The following is a 22,709-nucleotide window of genomic DNA, read 5'->3' as shown; positions in this document are numbered from 1 at the left end:
TTCAATTCACGTTTCCTGAAAATTATACAGTATGATTTGTTATTACTACGCATAACATCTTCGTATTTGGGGAATAGAAGAATGCAATGGCATTGGGCAAGTAAAATATTAATAAATCTATTAAAATTCAAACAAATGATAAAAAAAACATTTCAAACAGCACACTGTGGTTCACACCAAATGTAAAAACGTTTTCCCCATGACGTTTCATGACGCTTCAAGTTTAACTGGTATTCTGGCCCCCCAAGTTAACTAAATAAATTAAATATTCATGTACGACTTTAACGTATAGTATAGTTAGGAATAAAACGAAAAATTATATTATCAAAAACAGCCCATTCAAAAGCATATATATAGGAGTATACATATGTACAAGTCTGAGCAGGAAGAACGCCGTTCTCCTAAGTTGACAATATATAAATCATGATTTTTTCTAGAGTTCTGGATTGTACTTTAATCTTTGAACAATGCATCGTTGGATAATGGATCTACAGCCAAGACACTTTCTCTCTTCTTTAGTTTCCTTTCAACAGCAGCTTCGGCTCTGGTCTTAGCTTCCTTGGCAGCCTGTTGTTTAATTTGAGATCTAACGAAGTTTGGCGATACGTATTGTCTGTTTTCGTAGATCTTTGGACCACCAAATGAACCTTCAAGGATCAAAATCGGTGTCATCACGAAACGTGGGCCAATTTCAACTAACGACGTTTCATCTTCTTCTTTATCCTCATATTCAACGTTGTTCCTAGCTTCATGCGAGATCTCATACGTTCTTACCCAGATCTTTTCGTCAACTATACTGAAAGACATGATATGGTCAATGAATGGCTTGGACTTTCTAGCTTGAGGTGGTACACCGAAGTTATGGATAAAAAGTTCTTTAATTAAACGGTAGTGCGGTTCAGAATCAAATCTACCATCAAATGACAATATTGGTCTGGATCCCTTCAAACAGTTGCCAGTGAAGTTTAATTCGTCCATGGTATGTAGGTTCTGCAAATAAAACTTGATTGTTGGTCCATTTGGTGGCTTTGATAGCCATAGGTACAAATCCTGGTGCTTTCTAGCTTCAAAGAATATAATGTTATTACAGTTGTACAATTCCGCAATCTCATTCAATTGTCCTAGATCCTTCTTCGTGTCCAACTTAGGTTCCTTTCTCGAATGTGGTAGAAGACTGTTCAAATCCTGAACCAAATGACGATGTCTATAAGTAACACCTCTGGACGTAATAAGTAAGGTACGTTGCTTATTCATGAACTGTTTCTCATTACTGTCACTGTTAGCCGCATTATTTTTGTTCTTCTTACCGTCTTTATCCTTACGAGACAAAGTCTTGAAAATACTCGACATTATAGAAGGATTTGCTTAGCAGTTCTTGGCTTTTTCTTCCTTCCAACTACTCAAGTGTAATACAATAATCTCAAAGTGTTTAGACCGACGATGTATAGATTGGAAGGATCAGGACAACCTTGTTCAATACCTCTTCTCATCTCATCTCATCTCATCTCATCTCATCTCATCGCCTTTTCTAACTTTTCAAAAATTTTCAATGTACCGAAAAAGAAACTAAGGCTCATCAGTGATGATTTAAAATAGAAAAGGATAGTTTCTCGAAAAGAAAATGTTCGTATCGTCTGCCAACTGGCTTCTATCAGATTCAACGCGGGTGGGGATTGTATGGTGAGGTCTTGCGTTTATATTTCAAGCAGTAAGAGCGCTGATGCCCTTGTTAGGCTGTGCCGTTTACATTTATGGATACACATACAGTTATAGTTTATTATCCGGGTAATCAAGACTGAAAAATTACGATATTGGCTTAATTCAGCATTCAAACTTCTAATGAACAACCTCATACGCACGTCGTTCGTAGAACAACCCGGTATGTCTGGCAGTAACGGTGTTCGTTGCTGTTTGATCTGTTAGATTTGATATCGACCAACACGAAGAGTGGAAACTGTTGATATGAACTCTGAAGATCATCAGCTTTTTCAGCTATTAGATAGGGAACTGTTTAAGAAAGCTTCACAGTTTGTTGCATCATTGCAGAAACGGTACCCATCCGCCACTTATTACAAAGTGTTAGAGCAATATGTCAAGTACAGGCAATCTCCTGCGAAATATAGTTTTGAAAATGGGTTAAAGTTGATCTTGGATGCCAAATCTCCTCCAAGCGATGCGAAATCGCTATCAATGTGCCATCGATTTTTGTTGGAATTAGGTTTTGACACCACCAGTGCATTGGAACCTTATGAAAGAGCAATGATGAAATACGGTAATTCGGAGACATGTTATGATTGGTTCTTGGAGTCATTGAGGGATTTAAATTGGAGACATTTGAGTAAGAGTAGTTTCCAGATGCCACGAGTCAATGAAAAATCGAAATCGAGATTGTTCCAATTCTGGAACAGTATTGCTACTGTAGTATGGTTTCAGTTGGATAAAGATAACATTAACGAAAGGGAATTGGATCTTTTACCTAAGTTGACATATAAATTGACAAGCGATTTGAAACCTTTTGAGAATGAGCAAGAGTTGATCGTTTTCTGTAAAGTTTGTGAATTGTTTGAGGATAAATCACAGGAGATCGTGGACGAGATCCTCAAGTTTTGGAAACATGGTACTTACTTAGACCTTTATTTGAAAAACTTCCTTATGGGCCATTTGGTGAAATTAGACGATTATAAACTCATTTGGAAACATGGAATCTCGTTATTGAATAACCTTGACGATTATGGTATTTTGCAAAAGATTATAGATGCAAGTTACAAACTTGGCAAGTCATTCGATGAGTTATTGGAAGTTTTGGAAATCAAGAATACGAGAAATTACATACTAGCAAGAGTCGCAGCAGCAAAACTTTATGACGATAGGCTAGATCACTACCTGTTTCAGTTCATCGAGAAATATCATGATAAACCTAGTTGTCCAATCGATCTTCATAGCTTGGAATTGAACCCAGTGAAAATCGAGACCATGTTTTCAAAGCTGCCTTCGGGGCTGATACACGACAAAGCTGTTGCTCAATTGTTCGGCAAAGGTGATAATTTGGAATTGTTCTTGAAACATAAGGAATCTTTGTCAACAAAGCCAAAGACAGATTACTCTAACTGCTCGTATTTCATCCTTGAAATCGTGAAAGACCTATGCCAAGACTCCAAAGTGAACTTAGAGAACGTCATTACGTCCATTTCGCTCTTGGAAGGTTACCAAGCAGAAGACCCCTTCAACTATGACACCAGGGTATGGCTTGTTCTCTTATACATGTATCTGGGATTACCAGAGAAAGCCATTGCCCATTTGGAGACGTTGAACATCAAGAATGTTCAAAACGATTTGGTAAACCACTGGCTCTTCACACGTTCCTCGACGTTCCTGCCTAACAAGAACTACAAGTATTGTCAAAGAAGCCTACAGCCACAGGCGATCTATTCATCGTTAAAGAACATGAGTGGGTTCCTAGTTGCCTCATTTGAACGTAGAAGTTGGTGCAAAGTACCTGGAATCGTAGAATTTTACCAGAGGATCTTCCAATCGTTCACCAGGTGGGACGCTATGGTGGAAACGTTGCAAATGTCCAGGCTATTGAACGAGAAGAAACTTGACCAATACAAACCACTCATTGAGAGTTTGAACACGTTCGGCGAAAACAACTTCCACAACGAAAACTGGAGCGATAACAGAGATTTTGACATTTTTGGTACAGACGATGTGACCCGATTCCAAACGGTGCTTGCACCAATCCACGTCGGTACCAAATGGTTGAAGATCAGCATTACAAGAGAGTTGATCTTCTACAGCCTAACTAAAAACGAACGCAATAGGTTCATCGACGATACACTCGTTACCACAAACGATGAAGAGTTGCGCGAATTGATGTCTCAGCACGAACTATGGACCTGGCAACTCATCAAATTACTCTACAACTCCCTGGAAACAGAGGCCATAGACTACAAGGCCATGGCGATGCTAATAGAACAGTGTCCAGAAATCAGCAAGTCTACATGGGAATTGAACCATAGCTATTTAATCACCTTGGCAACGTTAAAGTCACTAGACCAAATGAAACGCATCAAGGACAAAAGCGTCAAGCAACTGATAAAGACCAAGTTAAAAGAGACAAGAGATACTTGCGTCCCGATGTTCAAATCGTACGCTGATATGGTCCAATCGGTTGGTAACGGCAACAAACTACTGGAAACGGTCTCATACTCAAAACTAACCGGTGACATTGCTACTGAAATCACCCAGATGTCAAAATCAATCCGTAACATATAGGGAACTAGATATCCTATACATACTAAACACCTGAGATACCAGGCACGTGTTACGAACGAGACAAAAGGAAAAAGAAAAACGGTTGCACAAGTTTTCCCTAAACGGTGCGCGAGCCTGCGAAGAAAGGTACGAAAAAGGGCATCGAGATATCAATAGGAACTGGGAAGATAAAAGACTTATCATTACTAATGACTTTGCACAGATAAAGTTGGAAGTAAAAATCCCCCAATTCACTCCTGTACTCGGTCTCCCCCCTGTACTGGAAACAAGACACGAAATAAACCGTAAACAGTGTATAATGTCATAGGTAGGTACGTAAATAAGGCATCAGGGTTCTGCACCGTCCGATTTTCCACGGCTGTAAATGACATTCCTTCGGCTGGAGATGTCAAATCTTGGCTCTGCTTAGTTTTAGCAGCAAAAAATCTATTTTTGAAATTGAAAAAAAAAAAACATCAACACAATTTCTGTTATATAAAGGCAAATGACAAAAAACAGTAATGTTATGGCGATCTTTCGTGGAGTTAATTGTTTAAAAGCGCGTTTTTTAATGCGTGGTAAGGTTGATATTTAGCTGTAGGTACAGGTATTCTCATACAATCCACGTTTCATCTTATTTGTGGTTTGTTCCTGTGTTGGATTTTAAGGGTCCAATACAAATTTTTTTTTGTTTTGTTGTTATTTAGAAACTTAACTGACAAGTTGTTTTCAATTTTGAGGTCGATATTCGAGTCCTTACGCGTTCGCTTTGATTATTGGCTTTGTTAGTGGTTGGCGAGTGCTTAATACACTTTTTTTTTTGTTCTTACAGCGTTTCTCATCGATTGAAATAAGAAATAATACGGGAAATAGTTGCCAAGCTCATCAGACGGAATAACATTCATCAAATTTTTTTTTTACGTCTGTTATGGTGTTTACTACGAAACGTTTCCAGAAAGTGTTCAAAGTGGTTGTTGCGTTTGCTTTAGCAGTCGTGGTGTTGAACAGTATCCATGTTTATTTGAAATCTGAAATTGCAACCAATGATTATACAAGTTCATTGAAAGAGTATACCCAGCAGTTCATTGAAGAGTATGAGGATACAGGCTCTTCGTACGATGATGCGAGACAGGAAGCGAGCCAACAGCAGGGTGACAAGCAAGGATCACAGACCAATACCAATGGTGATAGTAATAACAAGATCAATGGCGATAAAATAAAAAATAATAATAACTATTATAACGAAAATAATAATGATGGTGTTGTAAAGGATAACGTTGGCGCAAGTTCTACCCCCAGTTCAAAGAAGAAACAGGTCCAAGGGTTTTATGGTCAAGTTTTCAAGTATTTGAAGGAATTTGGTCCTGTTGGAGTTAATATTGCTACTTATAACCAAAAATGTAGTTTGAACGGTGATATTGGGTATAGGCAAGAGAACACAGACCAGTGGTGGAAACTTACCACTGAAGAGTTGAACAACTGTTTGCAACTTTCTCAAGAACAACGGCTGATGTTAAAAGAGGCCCATTCAAATTACGTTCATGCATTGAGTAAATTAGTGTTGCCCAAGGATACGTATAGTGGAGACGGTATAGTGACAGTTGGTGGTGGTAAATTTTCGATGATGGCTTTCCTTATCATTAAAACGGTAAGAAATTTCGGCACAACTTTACCAGTAGAAGTTTTCATCCCCCCTAGTGATGAAGGTGACGACGAATTCTGTAACGTCTTGTTACCTCAGTATAACGCTAAGTGTATCTATCTGTCAGATGCTTTCCCACCTGACTTGATAGAAAAATCCGATTTCAAAGGTTATCAATTCAAATCATTGGCTATCATCGCATCCAGCTTCAAGAATTTGCTATTACTAGACGCAGACAATTTCCCAATCAAACCATTGGATGGGATCTTTGAAGAAAAATCCTATAAGGATACTGGTCTTATCCTATGGCCTGACTTCTGGAGACGTACCACACATCCATCATACTATAGTATTGCTAATACACCTATCTCAAGCGAAAGAATCCGTAACACCATGGACGATGTCACTCCGCCTTCAGTCTATACCAAGGATTTGAAAGATTTGTCTGACGTTCCGCTACATGATCTTGATGGAACTATTCCAGATGCTTCCACTGAATCGGGTCAATTGATGATCAACAAACTGAAACATTTTCCAACGGTTTTACTATCGTTATACTATAACGTTTACGGGCCATCGTGGTACTATTCTATCTTCTCTCAGCGTTCCTCAGGTGAAGGTGACAAGGAAACGTTCATCGCTGCGGCTCATTTCTATGACTTGCCCTTCTACCAAGTACGTTCTGAACCCCGTGTTGATGGGTATCATAGGCATAATAACGAGGGTTTCCGCGGCGTTTGTATGTTACAGCACGATTTCGCCCAGGATTACAAAAGGTATCGTCAAGCTCAAAACGAAATCGGAACCAAATATACAAACGAACCCGATGACTACGATCCAAAGTATAATTATCAAGAAAATTACCTCGGTAAGTATTTCACAAATGATCCGGTCGATGTGATGTTTGTTCATTCCCATCTACCGAAATTCGACCCCGTTGAACTTGCATTATCTCAGGATTTGATTCAGGATGGTAAGCATATCAGATCTTACAGAAACTTGAAAAGAATGAACGGATACGATCTTGAATTAGAAGTGTTCAAAACTTTCAAAGAGTATGTCTGTGATAAAAGGGTACACTTTAAATACTTCGAGAAAGCAGTTAAACTAGAATCTAATTGGGGCATCATTTGCAACTACGTAAATGAAAGATTAGTTTACCTAATAGAAAGTCACTCAGAAGCCATGGAAGGAAGATTTTAACTCTGAAAGGAAAGACAAAAATAATTACAAAGTCATAAATTGACGATGGGCCGAAGCGTTCCCAGCATCAAACATATTACAACTGCATGTTCTTTTTCATGTTCTTTCTAATTTTCTTTCCTGATTGTTCTTTAATTGAAGTTTAGAATACTGTTTTAACAACTGATCTTATCGTTCATTTTAATTCTAATACAGACTTTACCGCATATCATACTATAATATTTATAAAAACAATCATTAATTCAACAACATCTAATCTGCCCGCAAATTAAAATCTTACGCGTTATGTTTCCAGTAAATTTTCCGTTTTAAATATAAATATGCATATATTCAGGATAGCGGGTGGTATCTAGTATTATTTATACACTATTTATGCTTTAATGCGTCCGGCAAACCCATAGGTATTCCATCCTTTCCCCTGTTTCTTTAGTTCTCTCTTATTTATCGATGATACGGCTGTTGGTCAAGAATGAAATAGTGAAATTTCTTGCTATTTAAGAAATTGGTTCTTGTCACATACAACCTTAAAATGATGAAACAATATGAACAAGACACGTTAGATTTTGGACACACCGTCTGTCTACACTTTCATAGATTATCAGATCCCAGGCGTTGTTGAAACGAGATGTTGAGTAAGAGAAGTTTGAGGCTGGTAAGTCTCACCGGTATGGTGATTTTCGTTCTTTTCTTCATCAGGCACAATGCAGAGTCCGTGACGCGTTCTTACGTGGGGAAAGAATCTAGCAACCTCGCGAATGATGCCAAGGTCGAGAGTGACATCAACAATATCCAAGAAGGTATTGCTGAAACCAAGAGTAACGCGGTTGTTGCTGATACCAGCAACGCAGTTAAAAATATGGCTGGGCCCAACGGTGTGAAAGACTCTGATTTCGCTGCTGAAGTAGAAACATACAACGCTGAAGCTGAGTACAAGAATATCCTTTCTCAATCACCAATCGTGGTGTTTTCTAAGAGTTACTGTCCTTTCAGTACGAGGCTCAAGAACTTGTTGAAGGAGTATGAATTTGATCCAATTTATACTATCGTTGAATTGGATAAGCATGAGAATGGAGCTGAACTACAGAAATATATCGGTAGCAAGACAGGAAGGTCTACTGTTCCTAACGTTATTATCAATGGTATATCTCGTGGTGGTAGCGATGAATTTGCTGGATTACATGAGGATAATTCATTATTACAGAGCTTGAAGACATGGGCCGGATCTACTTTATCCGTGAAGAAAGCTGCTGCTGCGACTTAAAACTTGGCCTATAACATATATAAACATTCGTATACTATACTACAGTGGATCTGATCCCTTTATTAAATTTGTAATAGAACCTGTGACACTTTTATGCATATGGGTATAATATATTATAAGAAAGGATTAGATAGGAAGAATTGAAAACACAAAGACAGAACGAAGGGAACTGTGACGAGGATAAAGCCTGCGATAAGGATACTTCACCCGTGTTACTATGCGTATAGAGGTAACAGATGTCAGTCTAGTGAGCACTTGGGCGTGGGATATTCCCAAGGATTTATCGAAAGGGAAACATGGTGTTGCAGATCAAACGGTACATATGGAAAAATGGGAAGATATACAGAATGAAGATGAGGATGCAGAGAACGATGAAGAAGAATATGAAGTGTGTGGGATCTGTCGTAACCGGTACGATGCTACTTGCCCCTCCTGTGATTACCCTGGTAGCGGATGTCCAATTGTGTTAGGATTATGCAATCATAATTTCCATGTTCATTGTATCAAGCAATGGCTAAGTACTGAAACATCAAAAGGGTTGTGTCCCTTGTGTAGACAAGGATTCCAGTTGAGGCCTAACGTTCTGATAAATAAGATGCACCATGATGAGTTCCAGAAACTGTTGATGAGTGTGAGACAGCACAACATTCCGATGGGTGGTGGTGAAATAGATCAAGATGTGATGGATGATGGCTTCATACGATGAAGGGAAGACTCGATATGCTGAAGATATGTGTGTGTACATCTATTTAATTGGTAATAGGATAGAGTAGTGGTTCAAATCATCAGTGATGGGCTAAGTATACTAGGTAGCGAGGCCATATTACAGGTGGTGTCTCTTGCTCACATGAGACAAAAAAGAAAATGCTTCCAACCAGAGTCGAACTGATGATCTCCACATTACTAGTGTGGCGCCTTACCAACTTGGCCATAGAAGCTGTTAATTTCTTGTTTGATGGGGTAAGAAAAACAACTACACCTGATACTTTTACAATCAGATGATCAAGCTCATGTGAGAATACACAACCACTGGTTCAATAAAAAAGGGCGATAAGCTAACCAGTATACTATTGTAAAATGGTATCGTGTTGCAGTCAATGTTTGTTCGTCAGTACACACGTCGATTGTACGTTGACCTACCGTTTCAGCAAGCCACGACCATGCGGTACCTATCGTGTGGCTTTTCCCCAAAAGCACTCTTATCACGTGATTTTCCCCTAATGTGAAACTCTGTTACTACAAAGAGAGAAGCATGATTAAACCCAATGACTTTAAAAAAAATACACTATGCAACTGCAACTGTATACAATCGGACCAAATATATACAGACCCTAATGTATACCCTAGCACACCTACACACGAACACAGAATCAGCCACTTCCTAAACTATCGCTTCTTCAAGCACCAATCTGCTTCTTTTCCATCCTGTCGTTCTCTCAAAGTGGACGACCTGAGGAAAAAAAAGTTGCAAAATTCATATATAAATAGGAATGAAAAATGCCTGCACTGGTTTACCATTGGCCACTGACGCCATATATATGATCTTAGGTTCTTCAATTGATATACAGCCTTATATACCCCCCGCCAAACGTATATATACACCGGACACGATGAGTTACACTACTAGACAAGTTGGTGCCAAGAATTCCTTGGATTACAAGGTTTACATTGAAAAGGATGGTAAGCCAATTTCTGCTTTCCACGACATCCCATTGTATGCTGATGAAGCCAATGGTATCTTCAACATGGTTGTTGAAATTCCACGTTGGACCAATGCCAAGTTGGAAATTACCAAGGAAGAGCCATTGAACCCAATTATTCAAGACACCAAGAAGGGTAAGTTAAGATTTGTTAGAAACTGTTTCCCACATCACGGTTACATTCACAACTACGGTGCCTTCCCACAAACATGGGAAGATCCAAACGAATCTCACCCAGAGACTAAGGCTGTTGGTGACAACGATCCATTGGATGTCTTGGAAATCGGTGAGCAAGTTGCTTACACTGGTCAAGTGAAACAAGTCAAGGTTCTTGGTGTTATGGCATTGTTGGACGAAGGTGAAACTGACTGGAAGGTCATTGCCATCGATATTAACGATCCATTGGCTCCTAAGTTGAACGACATCGAAGATGTTGAAAAGCATTTACCAGGTTTGTTGAGAGCCACCAATGAATGGTTCAGAATCTACAAGATCCCAGATGGTAAGCCAGAAAACCAATTTGCCTTCTCCGGTGAAGCCAAGAACAAGAAGTACACCTTGGACGTCATCAGAGAATGTAACGAAGCCTGGAAGAAGTTGATTTCTGGTAAGTCTGCTGATGCCAAGAAGATCGACTTGACTAACACCACTTTGTCTGACACTGCTACTTACTCAGCCGAAGCTGCCTCTGCTGTTCCAGCTGCTAACGTCTTGCCAGATGAACCAATCGACAAGTCCATTGACAAATGGTTCTTCATCTCCGGTTCTGCTTAAAAAGTGGAACGATCATTCACTATATATATATCAATTTATATATACGTATGTGTAATTGAAGAAAGATACGTTTTTTCCTCTATTGAGAGGCCTGCTGGATGAATAGCTTTACCTTTTCTAAATCCTTGATACCATCAGTCTCTACTCCTCCACTTACATCGACACCGATCGCATTTGGTAACATATTAATGGCAACAGAAACGTTATCAGGATTCAATCCACCAGCGATAATGAATTTTATCTCGGGATGACTTGCAGACCAACTGGAAATTGCACTCCAATTCAATTTCTCACCAGTGCCACCTTCACCAGAATCGAACAACGTCAGCACATTGTCTACGTGTTCATACAGGTCCAGTAGTAATTCACAATCCTGTGGGAACTGGAACCTCTTAATGATTGGAATTGAAGATGGGATCAAAGATCTGTATTCTTTAATATCTTCATCTCCATGTAATTGTATCACATCTAGATTATATTCGTGGTACAGTTGAAGGACATCATCAACGGACTGATTTCTAAACACCCCGACTAGTTTAGTACCTTTCACGTTCTCTTGTTGGTGAACTGCAGTTGAAATACCTTTCGCAACAGATGAGTCAATGGTTCTTTTCCTACCGGGAACACAAATGATACCTAAGTAATCAGCACCATCATCCACAGCAGTCTTTGCAGCTTCAACGGTTTGCAAACCACACACTTTAACGAGCATCACAGTAGATTTCGCAAGAGGGTAGCTCGCTCAGAGTACCCAAGTAAATGATTAGTAAACTGATGTTTGATAGTTCAATTTTTCAATGAAATAACCTTATATTAAAATTGATATTACTATTATACAAAAATAAAGAATAAAGGATTTGAGTTTATACATAAAATACCATTATTATTTGTTCAGTGAGAGATACCGGGGTATATGGGATGTGTGTAGTGATACCATGCAATCATGTATCAAACATGGAAGAAGTGAAGGGGGAGAAAGAAACTTGAAAAAAAGAAAACCATTTGAAAAGAGGAAAAGTATCTAATTAAGATCTTTCACCTCTTAGTCTTCTGGCCAACTTGATGTCCTTCTTTTGGATAGTGACTCTCTTAGCGTGGATAGCAGCCAAGTTAGTGTCTTCGAACAAAGAGACCAAGTAGGCTTCGACGGATTCTTGCAAAGCACCGATCGCAGAAGATTGGAATCTCAAGTCAGTCTTGAAATCTTGAGCAATTTCTCTGACCAATCTTTGGAATGGCAACTTTCTGATCAAAAGTTCAGTAGATTTTTGGAATCTTCTGATTTCTCTCAAGGCAACGGTACCTGGCTTATATCTGTGAGGCTTCTTAACACCACCAGTAGATGGAGCGGATTTTCTAGCAGCCTTGGAGGCTAGTTGTTTTCTTGGGGCTTTACCACCAGTAGACTTTCTTGCTGTTTGCTTGGTTCTAGCCATTGTGTGTGATTATACTGTCTTGGATGTTTTATGCCAATATTAACAGTAAATCAGAATTAATATAATTCAAACTGTAATAGGTGAAAAAGATAATTCTCAAGATCAAGCCTTTTATATAGTTGAAAACAAGGGGCTTAAAAAACTTGAGGCACTGGTGCACTAGTCTCCTGTCACTTCTGGTTCATGTCCTGTTCTCATTCCCAGAGTTTCACACAATTTCCGCAAAAGAAAAAATTGGTCTCATCCTACTTCCCCTTCTGGGATGTGTCTATTCATTTCTCTCCTCCTGCCATCGCAAAAGTCCATAGTAAATGCGACGGCCCCGTTTCCGTAAGAAATCGACCTGGGTTTCTAGCCACGAGTGGCGTGCTCTGCACTTCGCATCTCAGACGCGAAACCTGTGGTACAAGGCAGTTTGTTTTGGTTTGTCTAATATAAAGTATACCAAGAAAATTGAAAACTGAGTGTTAAATTATGTGGTGAGTGGGTGTTACCCTCCGGGTAACCTGTAAATCCCACAAAGAGATGGTCCGTGATTGTAATTTCACATATACCACCAGCCAGATGTGAAGTTACGGTACCGGTATGGTACAGCATGTTATTTGAGACCCATTCAGATACATTGCAACACCACTCAATTACTATGGGATCTTGTCTATTCCTGGATTTTGAAAAGAAAGGGGCAAAAACAGAACGTAACCTGATCTAAAGTATATAAAAGGGCTCAATCATTTGGATTGGATATTTTCCTGGTATGTCTGTAAAGTTGTTCATTCAACAATAGAATCCTAAACAGCACAAACAAACAAAGTTCAAATCAATATATACAATGTCCGGTAGAGGTAAAGGTGGTAAAGGTCTAGGTAAAGGTGGTGCTAAGCGTCACAGAAAGATTCTTAGAGATAACATCCAAGGTATTACAAAGCCAGCTATCAGAAGATTAGCAAGAAGAGGTGGTGTTAAGCGTATCTCCGGTTTGATTTACGAAGAAGTCCGTAACGTTTTGAAGACTTTCCTAGAATCTGTCATCAGAGACGCTGTCACTTACACTGAACACGCCAAGAGAAAGACAGTTACTTCTTTGGATGTCGTCTATGCATTGAAGAGACAAGGTAGAACCTTGTATGGTTTCGGTGGATAAACAAGAGACTGGATTTGTCTCGATATTCTCACACGCACACATATATCTTCTTTCTGTACATTATTTTACAACATACCCATCAGTTTGTATTTTATATTTTCATAGGTTTTAACGATTAATACAATATAACTTTTTTTCCCGGTGATAATCAGTATAGTGCTTGTATCAGGTTCTTCTGGTGCAAGTGGATCCCCCATTTATCCTTCCCCCTTTTCCTTGGCTCTAACATTGACAGTTCTAATTCTCTATTGTTTTTTATATCACGGGACTGTTTTATTTTCTTACCCGGACAGTACTCCCATTTGGTTTTATTTAGTATCTATGGTAATCGAACTTTCTCTGGACAGATATGATTAGAAATGGAATAAGTCATTGAGATAGGATAGTTGACTTTAGATGATGAAATTGCGATTTCCGAAGAATATGTAGAATTTGCTACTACCGATGATAATACATAGTAACTGGCTACAACCAGTTGCTTTTCCTACTTGTTACCTCATGCATATGATAATGTAATTGATGATGGTGCGAATTTGTTCACGTGACATATAATTCAGGAAAGCTTCTCGTATACTCTGTACGAAAGAGTCGCCCCTCAAAGCTCCCCCTTCTTTAAATAATTGGAACAGAATTCTACAACCGTTGATTGAATGTCACAGGAGCCGAGTCACCACTATATATCGAGTACCTTTTACCTGTCTATGTCTATATCTAGTACCCGTATATTAACTATCAACGGAACAGGGAAAGAGGCAAAAAAAAAAAAAAAAAAGTTGAAAAACAAATAAAACTAAATCATTTGAAAACTAAACATAACTTGGTAAACTCAACATAATTTTTTACCCCCCGGTGTCTCAAGAACCCTCAGTTGTAAGTAGCCAGCAATCAGTACTAGCACGAACATCAAACGGGACAAAAGCACAAGGCAATTTATTGCAGAATAAGAAACTAGAATCCTCGAAGAGTCAGTCAAGGGTCTGTGTGGATTTTCTTTTTCTTTTTTCTTTCTTTTGGTTTGCTCGTTTCTAAAAGTAACAGGGAAGGGAGGAAACAGTATAAGTTGTAATAGCTTAGTATCTGCTGTTGTAATTCAGGTACACTATAGGACAGTGTGATTTGGTGAAACTTACTTATAAAGAGGACTCTATTCAAAGGAACCAATAAAAAAATCGCTAATAATAAATATAAAAAAAAAGGAGTCTCATATGATGGAGCAAACGAGAACTCAAGCCAACACACCTCCTCAGGAACCATTACCAATGCAAGATAAAGCCTCGCAGAATAACACAGGAACTGCCAGCGAGGCTCAGGCGGCCGCTGTAGCTGCTGCCTCTGCAGCAGCAGCGGCAGCAGCAGCTTCGGCAGTAGTTTCGTCACCATCACCGTCGCAATCATCTTCTGGTGATTCGAACGGTTCAGGCCTAGCTTCAGGGTCCATCAGTAGTTCAACAGTGGGGAAATCAGGGTTTTCTAAGAGAAAATCTGGATCGAAACTATCGTCCTCGCAGAGTAGTAGGCCCAGAGATCACAGTAACGATAGTGGGATAGTTGCGATGGGGTTGAATACAAATTCAGATTGTTCCCACCGTATTGTTGGACACCACTCACATCTTGACGATTACGTACAGGATGCTAGACAGATGGGGAACCATGGATTCGTTACTCCATCACAGTCTCATAACAATTCGAATAATAACGATAACGCCACAGTGTCTGCTGATGATGATGAAAGGAATAGTAACAGCAGCAGTAAGAATAACATCAATAACTCAGTGGCTGCTGGCAACGTCGGTTCACAAGATAGTATTCAGGTTGAAAACCAGGACATGGATGTGGATGTGGATATGGATATGGATATGGATATGGATATGGATATACAGGATGCTAGTCGAGATGATGATGATGCCCACGATTCAGATAATTCTTCTTCTTCTTCATCTTCCTCCTCTTCATCATCGACTGCTTCATCATCGTCATCTACCAACAGACAAAAACAAGCTGCATCTTCCAAAACCCTAAATTTCAATTCTGAAAGACGACCTTCGTCGTTCAATACTGCCATTGCACATAACAATACAACCATTTTCAAACCGTTCGATTCTCAAACCGGACAATTTTTACCCCCCTCCTCTGGATCTACGAAAACCAATGATAGTCAGGATCTTATGGATGCTCATCACCACCGTAACTTGAGACCAGACGATACTACTACCGCTTCATCACCACCATCTACGTCTCCTTCAACTTCAAATATGGTCCCAAATAATACCCCATCGCTTATGGGATCACTTGCGAAGGCTAACTACGAAAAAAATGAGAATTCAGTTACAAATATCGCGCATCAAAATCAGAATGAGCAAGGATCGCAGTTACAACAATCTCGTGAGGAACAAATACAGGACAAACAGCAGCAACAGCAGCAACAGAAAAAACATCATAATCATACTCTTACTGCACAACCTTCACTTAACCGTATTCATAGATCAAAGATGAGATCATTTTCGGTACCTACCATATTGCATTCGTCACTAAGGAAAATGAGTAGTGTTGCTCAGCATGAGATGATGATTCCTTGCAAACATAACTTACCACCTGCACACTTAACTTTAAAACATCCGAACACTTCCTCCGCTTCATTGACAAACTCAAACTCCAACCTAAACCCAAATTGTAGTCAGCCAGGAGGTCTTGTAAGGAAGAAGAGATCGCTAAAGAAAGATCAATTCTCCTTAAGAAACGCCATATTAATGACACATCGTCTACAAACAATGGACAGTAAGGATATCCCTCTTGAAGAAAGAATCAAATACATCAAAACATACCCAACTCCAATTCCTTTACCCCCAATTAATTTGCAATGCTTGAAAGAGATCGATTTGTCTGAGATTGTGAAGAATCCTCAACTCAGACACGACATAGTGTTCGATCCTATGTTACAATTTAGGCCAAATTTGGATGGTGAAAGAGGGATCAAGAAGAGACAAATTGCCGATAAGTACTGGAGTGATGTTGAGAATGAAATTTATGTTTACAACCAAAGGCCTGATGTTTTCGACGAAAACAGATCTAGACTAGTACCTCTATTCAATACTTTGAAAGATGTTCTTGTAACAATAGTTCCTCAAAAAGAAGTATCTACTGTGGCAAACGTTTTGGATACTGAATTGTTGATTCAAGAGCTCTTAAAGGGATCACTTGTAATGTCAAATTTCAGTGACTGGTTATCACAATTATTCAAACACCATTGCGCACCAATGAGAGATCCATGGGTAGACAAAATGTCCTCAAAGTTCAAAAAAGCAGAGGAAAATAACTCAATATCGACTTTGGTGGAAGCTCTCAGATTGGTGTTTCAAATTCTGGAAGCAATGAAGTTAGACATTGCAAATCACCAAATTAGAATCTTAAGACCAGCGCTTTTGAGCAATACTGTAGATTTCGAAAAGCAATATTTCCAATCTCTATTGAATAGTAACAGAGTTGACTTAAAATCATCTTTGAAATGGTTCGCCGAGAAATACAATGATGCTTGTGCTGATAACTTAATCGATCCTTCCAAACCAACCCCAATTCCAAAACTTTACCAAGTTTGTATCAGAAGCGTAATAAGCTTATTATCTTGCAGAAAGATGGTCAAAGAATACCCTACAGCATTATCATTCGACCATGCTAGATTGATTTTATTGCGGGCAGATATTCGTCAAATTGTCTGTTTAATGGTTTGCAAACTATTATTCAAACAACTTGTGGCTAACAACGCGGATTTGACAAGACCAATGAAAGAATTTATCATCAAGAATTATACAACAAAGAGGTTAAAGGAAGAAATCGTTAGTATTATCACCGATGAACATGGAAATTGCAGGTGGACAAAGAACACTCTGAGTATTGCAGTGCAATTGAACAAAGTTATCGATCAATTGAAAGAGGAGTACTTAAGACAATATTCTGATGGCACACAATCATCCGGTGCTGGCGCTCCTCAGGTGTCATCTTCATCAAGTGCTAACCTATCTCTAGATCATAAGAAGATCGACTTCGCTACCTCGTGGTTATCCAAACAAACTCAACCACTGAGCGATGTCTATGGTGTTCTTGAAGCAAGGGTATTCAAGTCTCTTGAAGAAATCGTGTTCAAATTCGGAGAGTGCTCAAAGGATGGCACGGTAAAACAAGACTTTATCAACATGTGCGGAAACACCAATACTGCTACCAATGCTACTGGTACCGCGACATCAACCCTACCAATCTCAAATGATGATTCAACGGGTGTTTCTTCTATTTTCCAGTCACCTTCAGAGGCAAACAGGACATCTACAAGCAAGAAAGAGATGGAAATTAAGGAGAGCCTCGCTGCGATTGATATGGAAGAATTCGAAAACTCCTATCGTCATTTATACACGGTTGTCAACTTTCACTGGTCTGTCTTTGGGTGCCACTACTTGGAATATATGGGCGATAAAGTTGAGAAAGTATGAGTTCTCAATCAAATCGGCAAAAAAAGTCAAACTTCAATTCTTCCCTTTCTAACTTTCAAATTCGGTTCATTTCTTTCTTTGTAACATAAGAGGCATACTCACTTATAAGCCTTTATTGAAGCTATTGGTTTTCAGACTCCACTCACAACCGTTGTGTTTATCCAATTTTTTTTTCTACAAACAATATAAACGTTCTTTAGCATTTAGCATTCATAATGATTAACATTGATACCATGTTCTATCAAATACATTCATCCACGAACAAGTAGTAGTATCTCCCGGATAAACACGCGTCTTTCAAATCTTTACTCAAATGACATCATTTGTTTCAGTTATCTTGTGCATTCCACATTTACAAACGGCTGTCATGAAAACGTTGAAAAAAAAAACAAAACAGAAACAAACAAATAATCATAGAGAGGCATCAAGAAAGGAATAAATCTAGGTTTTAGCTCTAACTAACTAGGAAAGTTCTTCCTTTAGTGTCCCATAACGTGTCAATTGATGGATAAACATTAGAGTCGGTGATTTAGCGGAAGTTAGACCAAGAAAAGACGATGAGCATTGAACATTTTTCCCCGTTGGATGGTCTTCAGAAGCGGACAGGCACCCGATCTGACCTAATGGGGCTGCAGCATGAGAACGTATCTGTGATAAGTTTTGATTCAATTCAGACGACAGGGAGATTATTAGATAAGTTGGACTTAAGTGCTGAGGAAGAACTGTTGTTGCAGAAAGCTTTGGAGGAAAGTGATCAAGAGAAGCAACGCGAAGAGACATCAAAAGTGAATAGACAGAAACCATCCGTATGTCTTCCAGCATCAGGTTTCCTTTCGTTGAGGCATTCTTCAGGACACTCCGGTTTCAGTCACCGACGCATCTCTAGTACCGGCTCGACACCAATGATTTCTGAAGATACCAAGAGAGAAACTTCAAAGGCAATAGCTGTAGAGAACAACGTGGCAGATCTGAGATATTCTTATATAACAGTGGAGGAACATGATGACGACGAGGTACAATCACAAGTGACTGAGTTATCGGGAGCCAGTAATGGTGTGGAAAAGGGGACTGTTACATCTGCATCGAATGGTGTGAAGCCGAACACGTCATCTGATCAGCCAATAAACATAGAGAAGTTTCGCTTCAAGAAACATGAACCAGTTCGATATAACGTTACCCCAGCGATTACTGATATGATGTTTTCTCCTTATAATAAATACGAATTTGGAACACCTGTAAACACCCCATCACACACCCCCAAGACGAGCCTGTCTTCCATTGTATTAAACCATCCCTCAACACAATCATCATCCGAGAGTGAGCAATCTAATGGTCTAGTCAACGGGTTTCAAACACCAAAGAAGAGTACCGCGTCCAACTCATTCCTTTCGTTCCCGTTCGAGGTTTCAACACCACCTAGCAAGGACTTTAAGAAAGGGCACCAATCGAAGAAATCATCATCATTTTCATTTAAGAATTTGTTCAAATCACCAAAGGTAAGTCATCACCAACCTGAAACTCCAATAAATGATTATTCATCGCCAATGAGCAACAAGACGATTGTGGATACTCCTGGAAAATCTACTTCCGTACCAAATACACCGACATCTAAGTTCAAGTTCCCACATCAGCTCAATCTTGGTGAAGAAAATGAACGCTATGACAAGGAAGAGAACACTGTCTCACTTTATAAGGACAAGAATGAATCACAAACTACGAATGTAAATCAAAGCACCAATCATAAACGTAGTCTCTCCAAAGGAAGAGGAATCTTTTCGCATATCACTCATGCAAATAATCAAAGATCTGAACCACAAACATCATCCTCTTCGAGCTCCAAACAGAGCTCAGGGTCTGCTTCGAGATCACAACATAGTTATAAAATGTTATTGGATCCAAGGCCAACGATTTTACCAGTAACCACTTTAGGTGGTAGAAAACCTTCTACAACCTCTTCCTCGTCCAATTCATCTACTGCATCTAGGAACGACCGTGAACCTGTCGTCCAACCATCATCTACATCACAAGGTGAACTAGTGCAGAGAAATAACTCTAACAAACGTCTCATTGCAAAACAACGAATCAATATTGCCATTGAATTAAGAAACAAAGGTGACCTGAAAGGGTCAACTGCACATCTCAAAGAAGCGTGTAAATTGGAGGACAGAACAGCTTTTTTGCTGTATGGTCTTGCCTTAAGATACGGGTCTGGTACCGAAATCGATTTACACGAATCATTTAACTGGATTAGAGGTGCAACGGGTATCAAGGATTTCAAAACCAGCGTATTACATGCAAATATAGATCCATTTGAGATACGTGAACCGCTTCCATCTCTACAGAATGACGCAGCTGCCCCCGCTCTGTACGAATGTGGTATAGCTTATATGAAGGGATACGGTGTCACTGCTCATGAATGGAAGGGTCTGAAATGTTTGGAATATGCAGCATCGTTGGGACACGTTGATTCTATGTGTTTATGCGGTACCATTTGGTCAAAGACGACTCCAAATAGGAAAAAAGATTTAAGACGAGCAGCTAAATGGTTCAGACTCGCAAAGGATCAAGGAGCAGATCTAATTGGAGCAGACTGGATCTATAAAACGGACTATCTATAGTTATCGTTCACTCACAGAGCAAGCTCCTCTCTAACAACATTTATTTCACATAGTAACATTAATTTCTAATATCATAATACTTTAATTCTTTACCGCATAAAAAGTTGTGGTTGCCACGGATTTGTACATACAGGAACATACATAAAGCAACTTCTTTTTGACTATAGAATGTCAATGTTAGCTTGGAGATGGTAGCTTCTGTTCAATGGTGCTGTCTGCTTTCAACTCACCTAGCTGTGGCCTCATAACTGAGGGTTACCCGACCTTTTAATGCGCGTTCCCGTTTCTCGAAGTAACATGTGCTGAGTTGAAATTATCACAAAGACCGATAACGCTGCCCTTACAATGAGTTTTCGAACAGCCAACCATAACAAGCTTGATAGGAGGCCGTCAATTTAGTTGAATCTAGCACAGTGTGTCTTTGAGCTCTCAAGAATACTGTTTTATTTTCAAACGTTTCACCGCTTCCAATTAACCTGCAATAATGAAGGTATGCGAATAATCGTGTTTTAATATAGTTCTGACATATTCATAATGAACAAACGGAATACTAACCTTATATTAACGGCATGTATGTATATTTTTTGCATCATGTGTTACTTAACATCTTTTAAAGTTTATCGATGAATTTGATTTAGAGGTTGTTAACCAGGCTCTTAATTTCGAGACCTCGGACTGCAGTATCACAGGTGGTTGCGACATTTTCACGACAAAGCCCGTAGCTTCAGATAAGAAGCTTTATAAGACCATAGATCGTCATTTGGAGTCCTTACTTCAAGAAAGTGAGTCGCTTACTGCTGCAGCTCACAGGAGGCAATCTTTTGACGAAAAGAACAGAACTATCGATGAAAATGTGCAAGAGCAACAGAGCCCAAACCCTAATTCATTCTGGGAACAAAAGAGAAGGATGTCTGTTAGCGAGAATTCGAGTGGGACAAATAGTTCGTCACCTATAATAAAATCTAATAAGTTGAACGACCAAAATTTGAAGGAATTCGTGCTGTCAACTGACAGTACAAATTTTGTCACGAATGGACACAACAATAGTAATAGTAGTACCACCAATGCTAACTCCAATAACGGATATTTGAGTTCATCATCAATGGAATCGGGGCCTTTAGGGATCGCTTCACAACGTCCCAGTTTCCTAAGGAGGACTAGCAGTGCTGGAAGCATTGCAAGCAACCATACCGATACTTCGAAAAGAAGACCTAGCACAAGTGGTTCAGCGAATGAAATACAAAATACTTCATACCAACAGAGGAGGAGGTCATCGGTACAAGGAAGAGACAACGTAAATATTGGACCGTTTGGACCTATCAACGAAACTGCTAGCAGGAGAGCTTTCGCGTATCTAATAGCCATTTTGAATGCGTCCTATCCGGATCACGATTTTTCGTCATTAGAGCCCACCGATTTCGTGAAATGCACCAAGAAAAGTTTCATCTCGAAGTTCGAAAATACCTTGATATCTTTAGGAAAACCACCTCAGGAATGGATCTGGGAAACGATCAACGGACATATGGATATCAACGATTGCGCTTTCTATCAATATGTCCCTCAAAAATCGTTTCTTGAAGATGAGCCTGGCCATCTTTGGTCATTGATGTGGTTTTTGTTCAATAAAAAAAGGAAAAGAGTCGCATATGTTTATCTAACAGCATGCCGTTTGAAAGGAACTCCCTCTGTTGGAAATAGTGTCATATTGGCGGATGACGAAGATGAAAATTCAAGTAAACTAGAATCAGAACGTAAACAGAGAAGGAAATTGACGTTAGATAACGACAACGATTTTGAAGGCGAATATGATTTAACTTATGAGGAGAATGCTATAATTGATGATGATGAGGGCATCAACGAAGATTTCAAGGATGAAGCCATGGATGATCTTAACTGATTATCATTACATTTTCGAACCAACTTATCGCTTTCCTGTATTTTTATTGAATTACCTTCCCCAAGTTCACGATAGCTAAAGCAGTGCATTATTTGGATGTTGTAACCTATAGTATTTCTTCTTGCTGTATCATTTTTTTCTAACTCTCTCTGTCTTTCTACCTATGTTTTATTATTAACACTATTGTTCTTATTTCAAATATAAATATAAAATCATGACAGTCCTTCTATGACGTAAACTGAACCTTTCCATACAAAATAAATACGCAACACGTAACACTTTATATGATTCAAAGTTGCTTAATT

General features: G+C 39.2%; 12 protein-coding genes and 1 non-coding gene across 13 annotated transcripts; 9 read left to right on the top strand and 4 right to left on the bottom strand.

Annotated features, from left to right (window-relative positions):
• Window positions 1-453: 453 nt before the first annotated feature.
• Window positions 454-1,350, bottom strand: BRX1 (ribosome biogenesis protein BRX1; the record flags this gene model as incomplete). Its single annotated transcript, XM_454753.1, has 1 exon — window positions 454-1,350. One exon carries the CDS (start codon window positions 1,348-1,350, stop codon window positions 454-456), a length of 897 nt encoding a protein of 298 aa, XP_454753.1.
• Window positions 1,351-1,962: 612 nt separating this feature from the next.
• On the top strand, window positions 1,963-4,275 carry MDM20 (Mdm20p; the record flags this gene model as incomplete). Its single annotated transcript, XM_454752.1, has 1 exon — window positions 1,963-4,275. One exon carries the CDS (start codon window positions 1,963-1,965, stop codon window positions 4,273-4,275), a length of 2,313 nt encoding a protein of 770 aa, XP_454752.1.
• Window positions 4,276-5,182: 907 nt separating this feature from the next.
• On the top strand, window positions 5,183-7,099 carry MNN2 (alpha-1,2-mannosyltransferase MNN2; the record flags this gene model as incomplete). The annotated part of the gene is made up of 1 exon (XM_454751.1): window positions 5,183-7,099. The coding sequence occupies one exon, from the start codon at window positions 5,183-5,185 to the stop codon at window positions 7,097-7,099; it is 1,917 nt and encodes a 638-aa protein (XP_454751.1).
• A 625-nt stretch (window positions 7,100-7,724) lies between these two features.
• Window positions 7,725-8,360, top strand: KLLA0_E17733g (glutaredoxin; the record flags this gene model as incomplete). The annotated part of the gene is made up of 1 exon (XM_454750.1): window positions 7,725-8,360. The coding sequence occupies one exon, from the start codon at window positions 7,725-7,727 to the stop codon at window positions 8,358-8,360; it is 636 nt and encodes a 211-aa protein (XP_454750.1).
• Window positions 8,361-8,577: 217 nt separating this feature from the next.
• Window positions 8,578-9,066, top strand: APC11 (anaphase promoting complex subunit 11; the record flags this gene model as incomplete). The annotated part of the gene is made up of 1 exon (XM_454749.1): window positions 8,578-9,066. The coding sequence occupies one exon, from the start codon at window positions 8,578-8,580 to the stop codon at window positions 9,064-9,066; it is 489 nt and encodes a 162-aa protein (XP_454749.1).
• A 159-nt stretch (window positions 9,067-9,225) lies between these two features.
• Window positions 9,226-9,298, bottom strand: KLLA0_E17689r. The gene has a single exon. It is a non-coding gene; the product is annotated as a tRNA-Thr (tRNA).
• Window positions 9,299-9,850: 552 nt separating this feature from the next.
• Window positions 9,851-10,834, top strand: IPP1 (inorganic diphosphatase IPP1; the record flags this gene model as incomplete). The annotated part of the gene is made up of 1 exon (XM_454746.1): window positions 9,851-10,834. One exon carries the CDS (start codon window positions 9,851-9,853, stop codon window positions 10,832-10,834), a length of 984 nt encoding a protein of 327 aa, XP_454746.1.
• A 79-nt stretch (window positions 10,835-10,913) lies between these two features.
• On the bottom strand, window positions 10,914-11,546 carry TRP1 (phosphoribosylanthranilate isomerase TRP1; the record flags this gene model as incomplete). The annotated part of the gene is made up of 1 exon (XM_454745.1): window positions 10,914-11,546. The coding sequence occupies one exon, from the start codon at window positions 11,544-11,546 to the stop codon at window positions 10,914-10,916; it is 633 nt and encodes a 210-aa protein (XP_454745.1).
• A 313-nt stretch (window positions 11,547-11,859) lies between these two features.
• HHT1 (histone H3) lies at window positions 11,860-12,270 on the bottom strand (the record flags this gene model as incomplete). Its single annotated transcript, XM_454744.1, has 1 exon — window positions 11,860-12,270. One exon carries the CDS (start codon window positions 12,268-12,270, stop codon window positions 11,860-11,862), a length of 411 nt encoding a protein of 136 aa, XP_454744.1.
• Window positions 12,271-13,099: 829 nt separating this feature from the next.
• Window positions 13,100-13,411, top strand: HHF1 (histone H4; the record flags this gene model as incomplete). Its single annotated transcript, XM_002999363.1, has 1 exon — window positions 13,100-13,411. One exon carries the CDS (start codon window positions 13,100-13,102, stop codon window positions 13,409-13,411), a length of 312 nt encoding a protein of 103 aa, XP_002999409.1.
• Window positions 13,412-14,616: 1,205 nt separating this feature from the next.
• Window positions 14,617-17,889, top strand: SOK1 (Sok1p; the record flags this gene model as incomplete). Its single annotated transcript, XM_454742.1, has 1 exon — window positions 14,617-17,889. One exon carries the CDS (start codon window positions 14,617-14,619, stop codon window positions 17,887-17,889), a length of 3,273 nt encoding a protein of 1,090 aa, XP_454742.1.
• Window positions 17,890-18,446: 557 nt separating this feature from the next.
• On the top strand, window positions 18,447-20,507 carry DSF2 (Dsf2p; the record flags this gene model as incomplete). The annotated part of the gene is made up of 1 exon (XM_454741.1): window positions 18,447-20,507. One exon carries the CDS (start codon window positions 18,447-18,449, stop codon window positions 20,505-20,507), a length of 2,061 nt encoding a protein of 686 aa, XP_454741.1.
• A 907-nt stretch (window positions 20,508-21,414) lies between these two features.
• Window positions 21,415-22,404, top strand: MAF1 (RNA polymerase III-inhibiting protein MAF1; the record flags this gene model as incomplete). The annotated part of the gene is made up of 1 exon (XM_002999362.1): window positions 21,415-22,404. One exon carries the CDS (start codon window positions 21,415-21,417, stop codon window positions 22,402-22,404), a length of 990 nt encoding a protein of 329 aa, XP_002999408.1.
• Between the last annotated feature and the right edge of the window lie 305 nt (window positions 22,405-22,709).

This window comes from Kluyveromyces lactis (assembly GCF_000002515.2).
Source record: "Kluyveromyces lactis strain NRRL Y-1140 chromosome E complete sequence".
NCBI classification, from domain to species: Eukaryota; Fungi; Ascomycota; class Saccharomycetes; order Saccharomycetales; family Saccharomycetaceae; genus Kluyveromyces; species Kluyveromyces lactis.
This window is presented reverse-complemented; position numbering and strand designations above follow the sequence as displayed.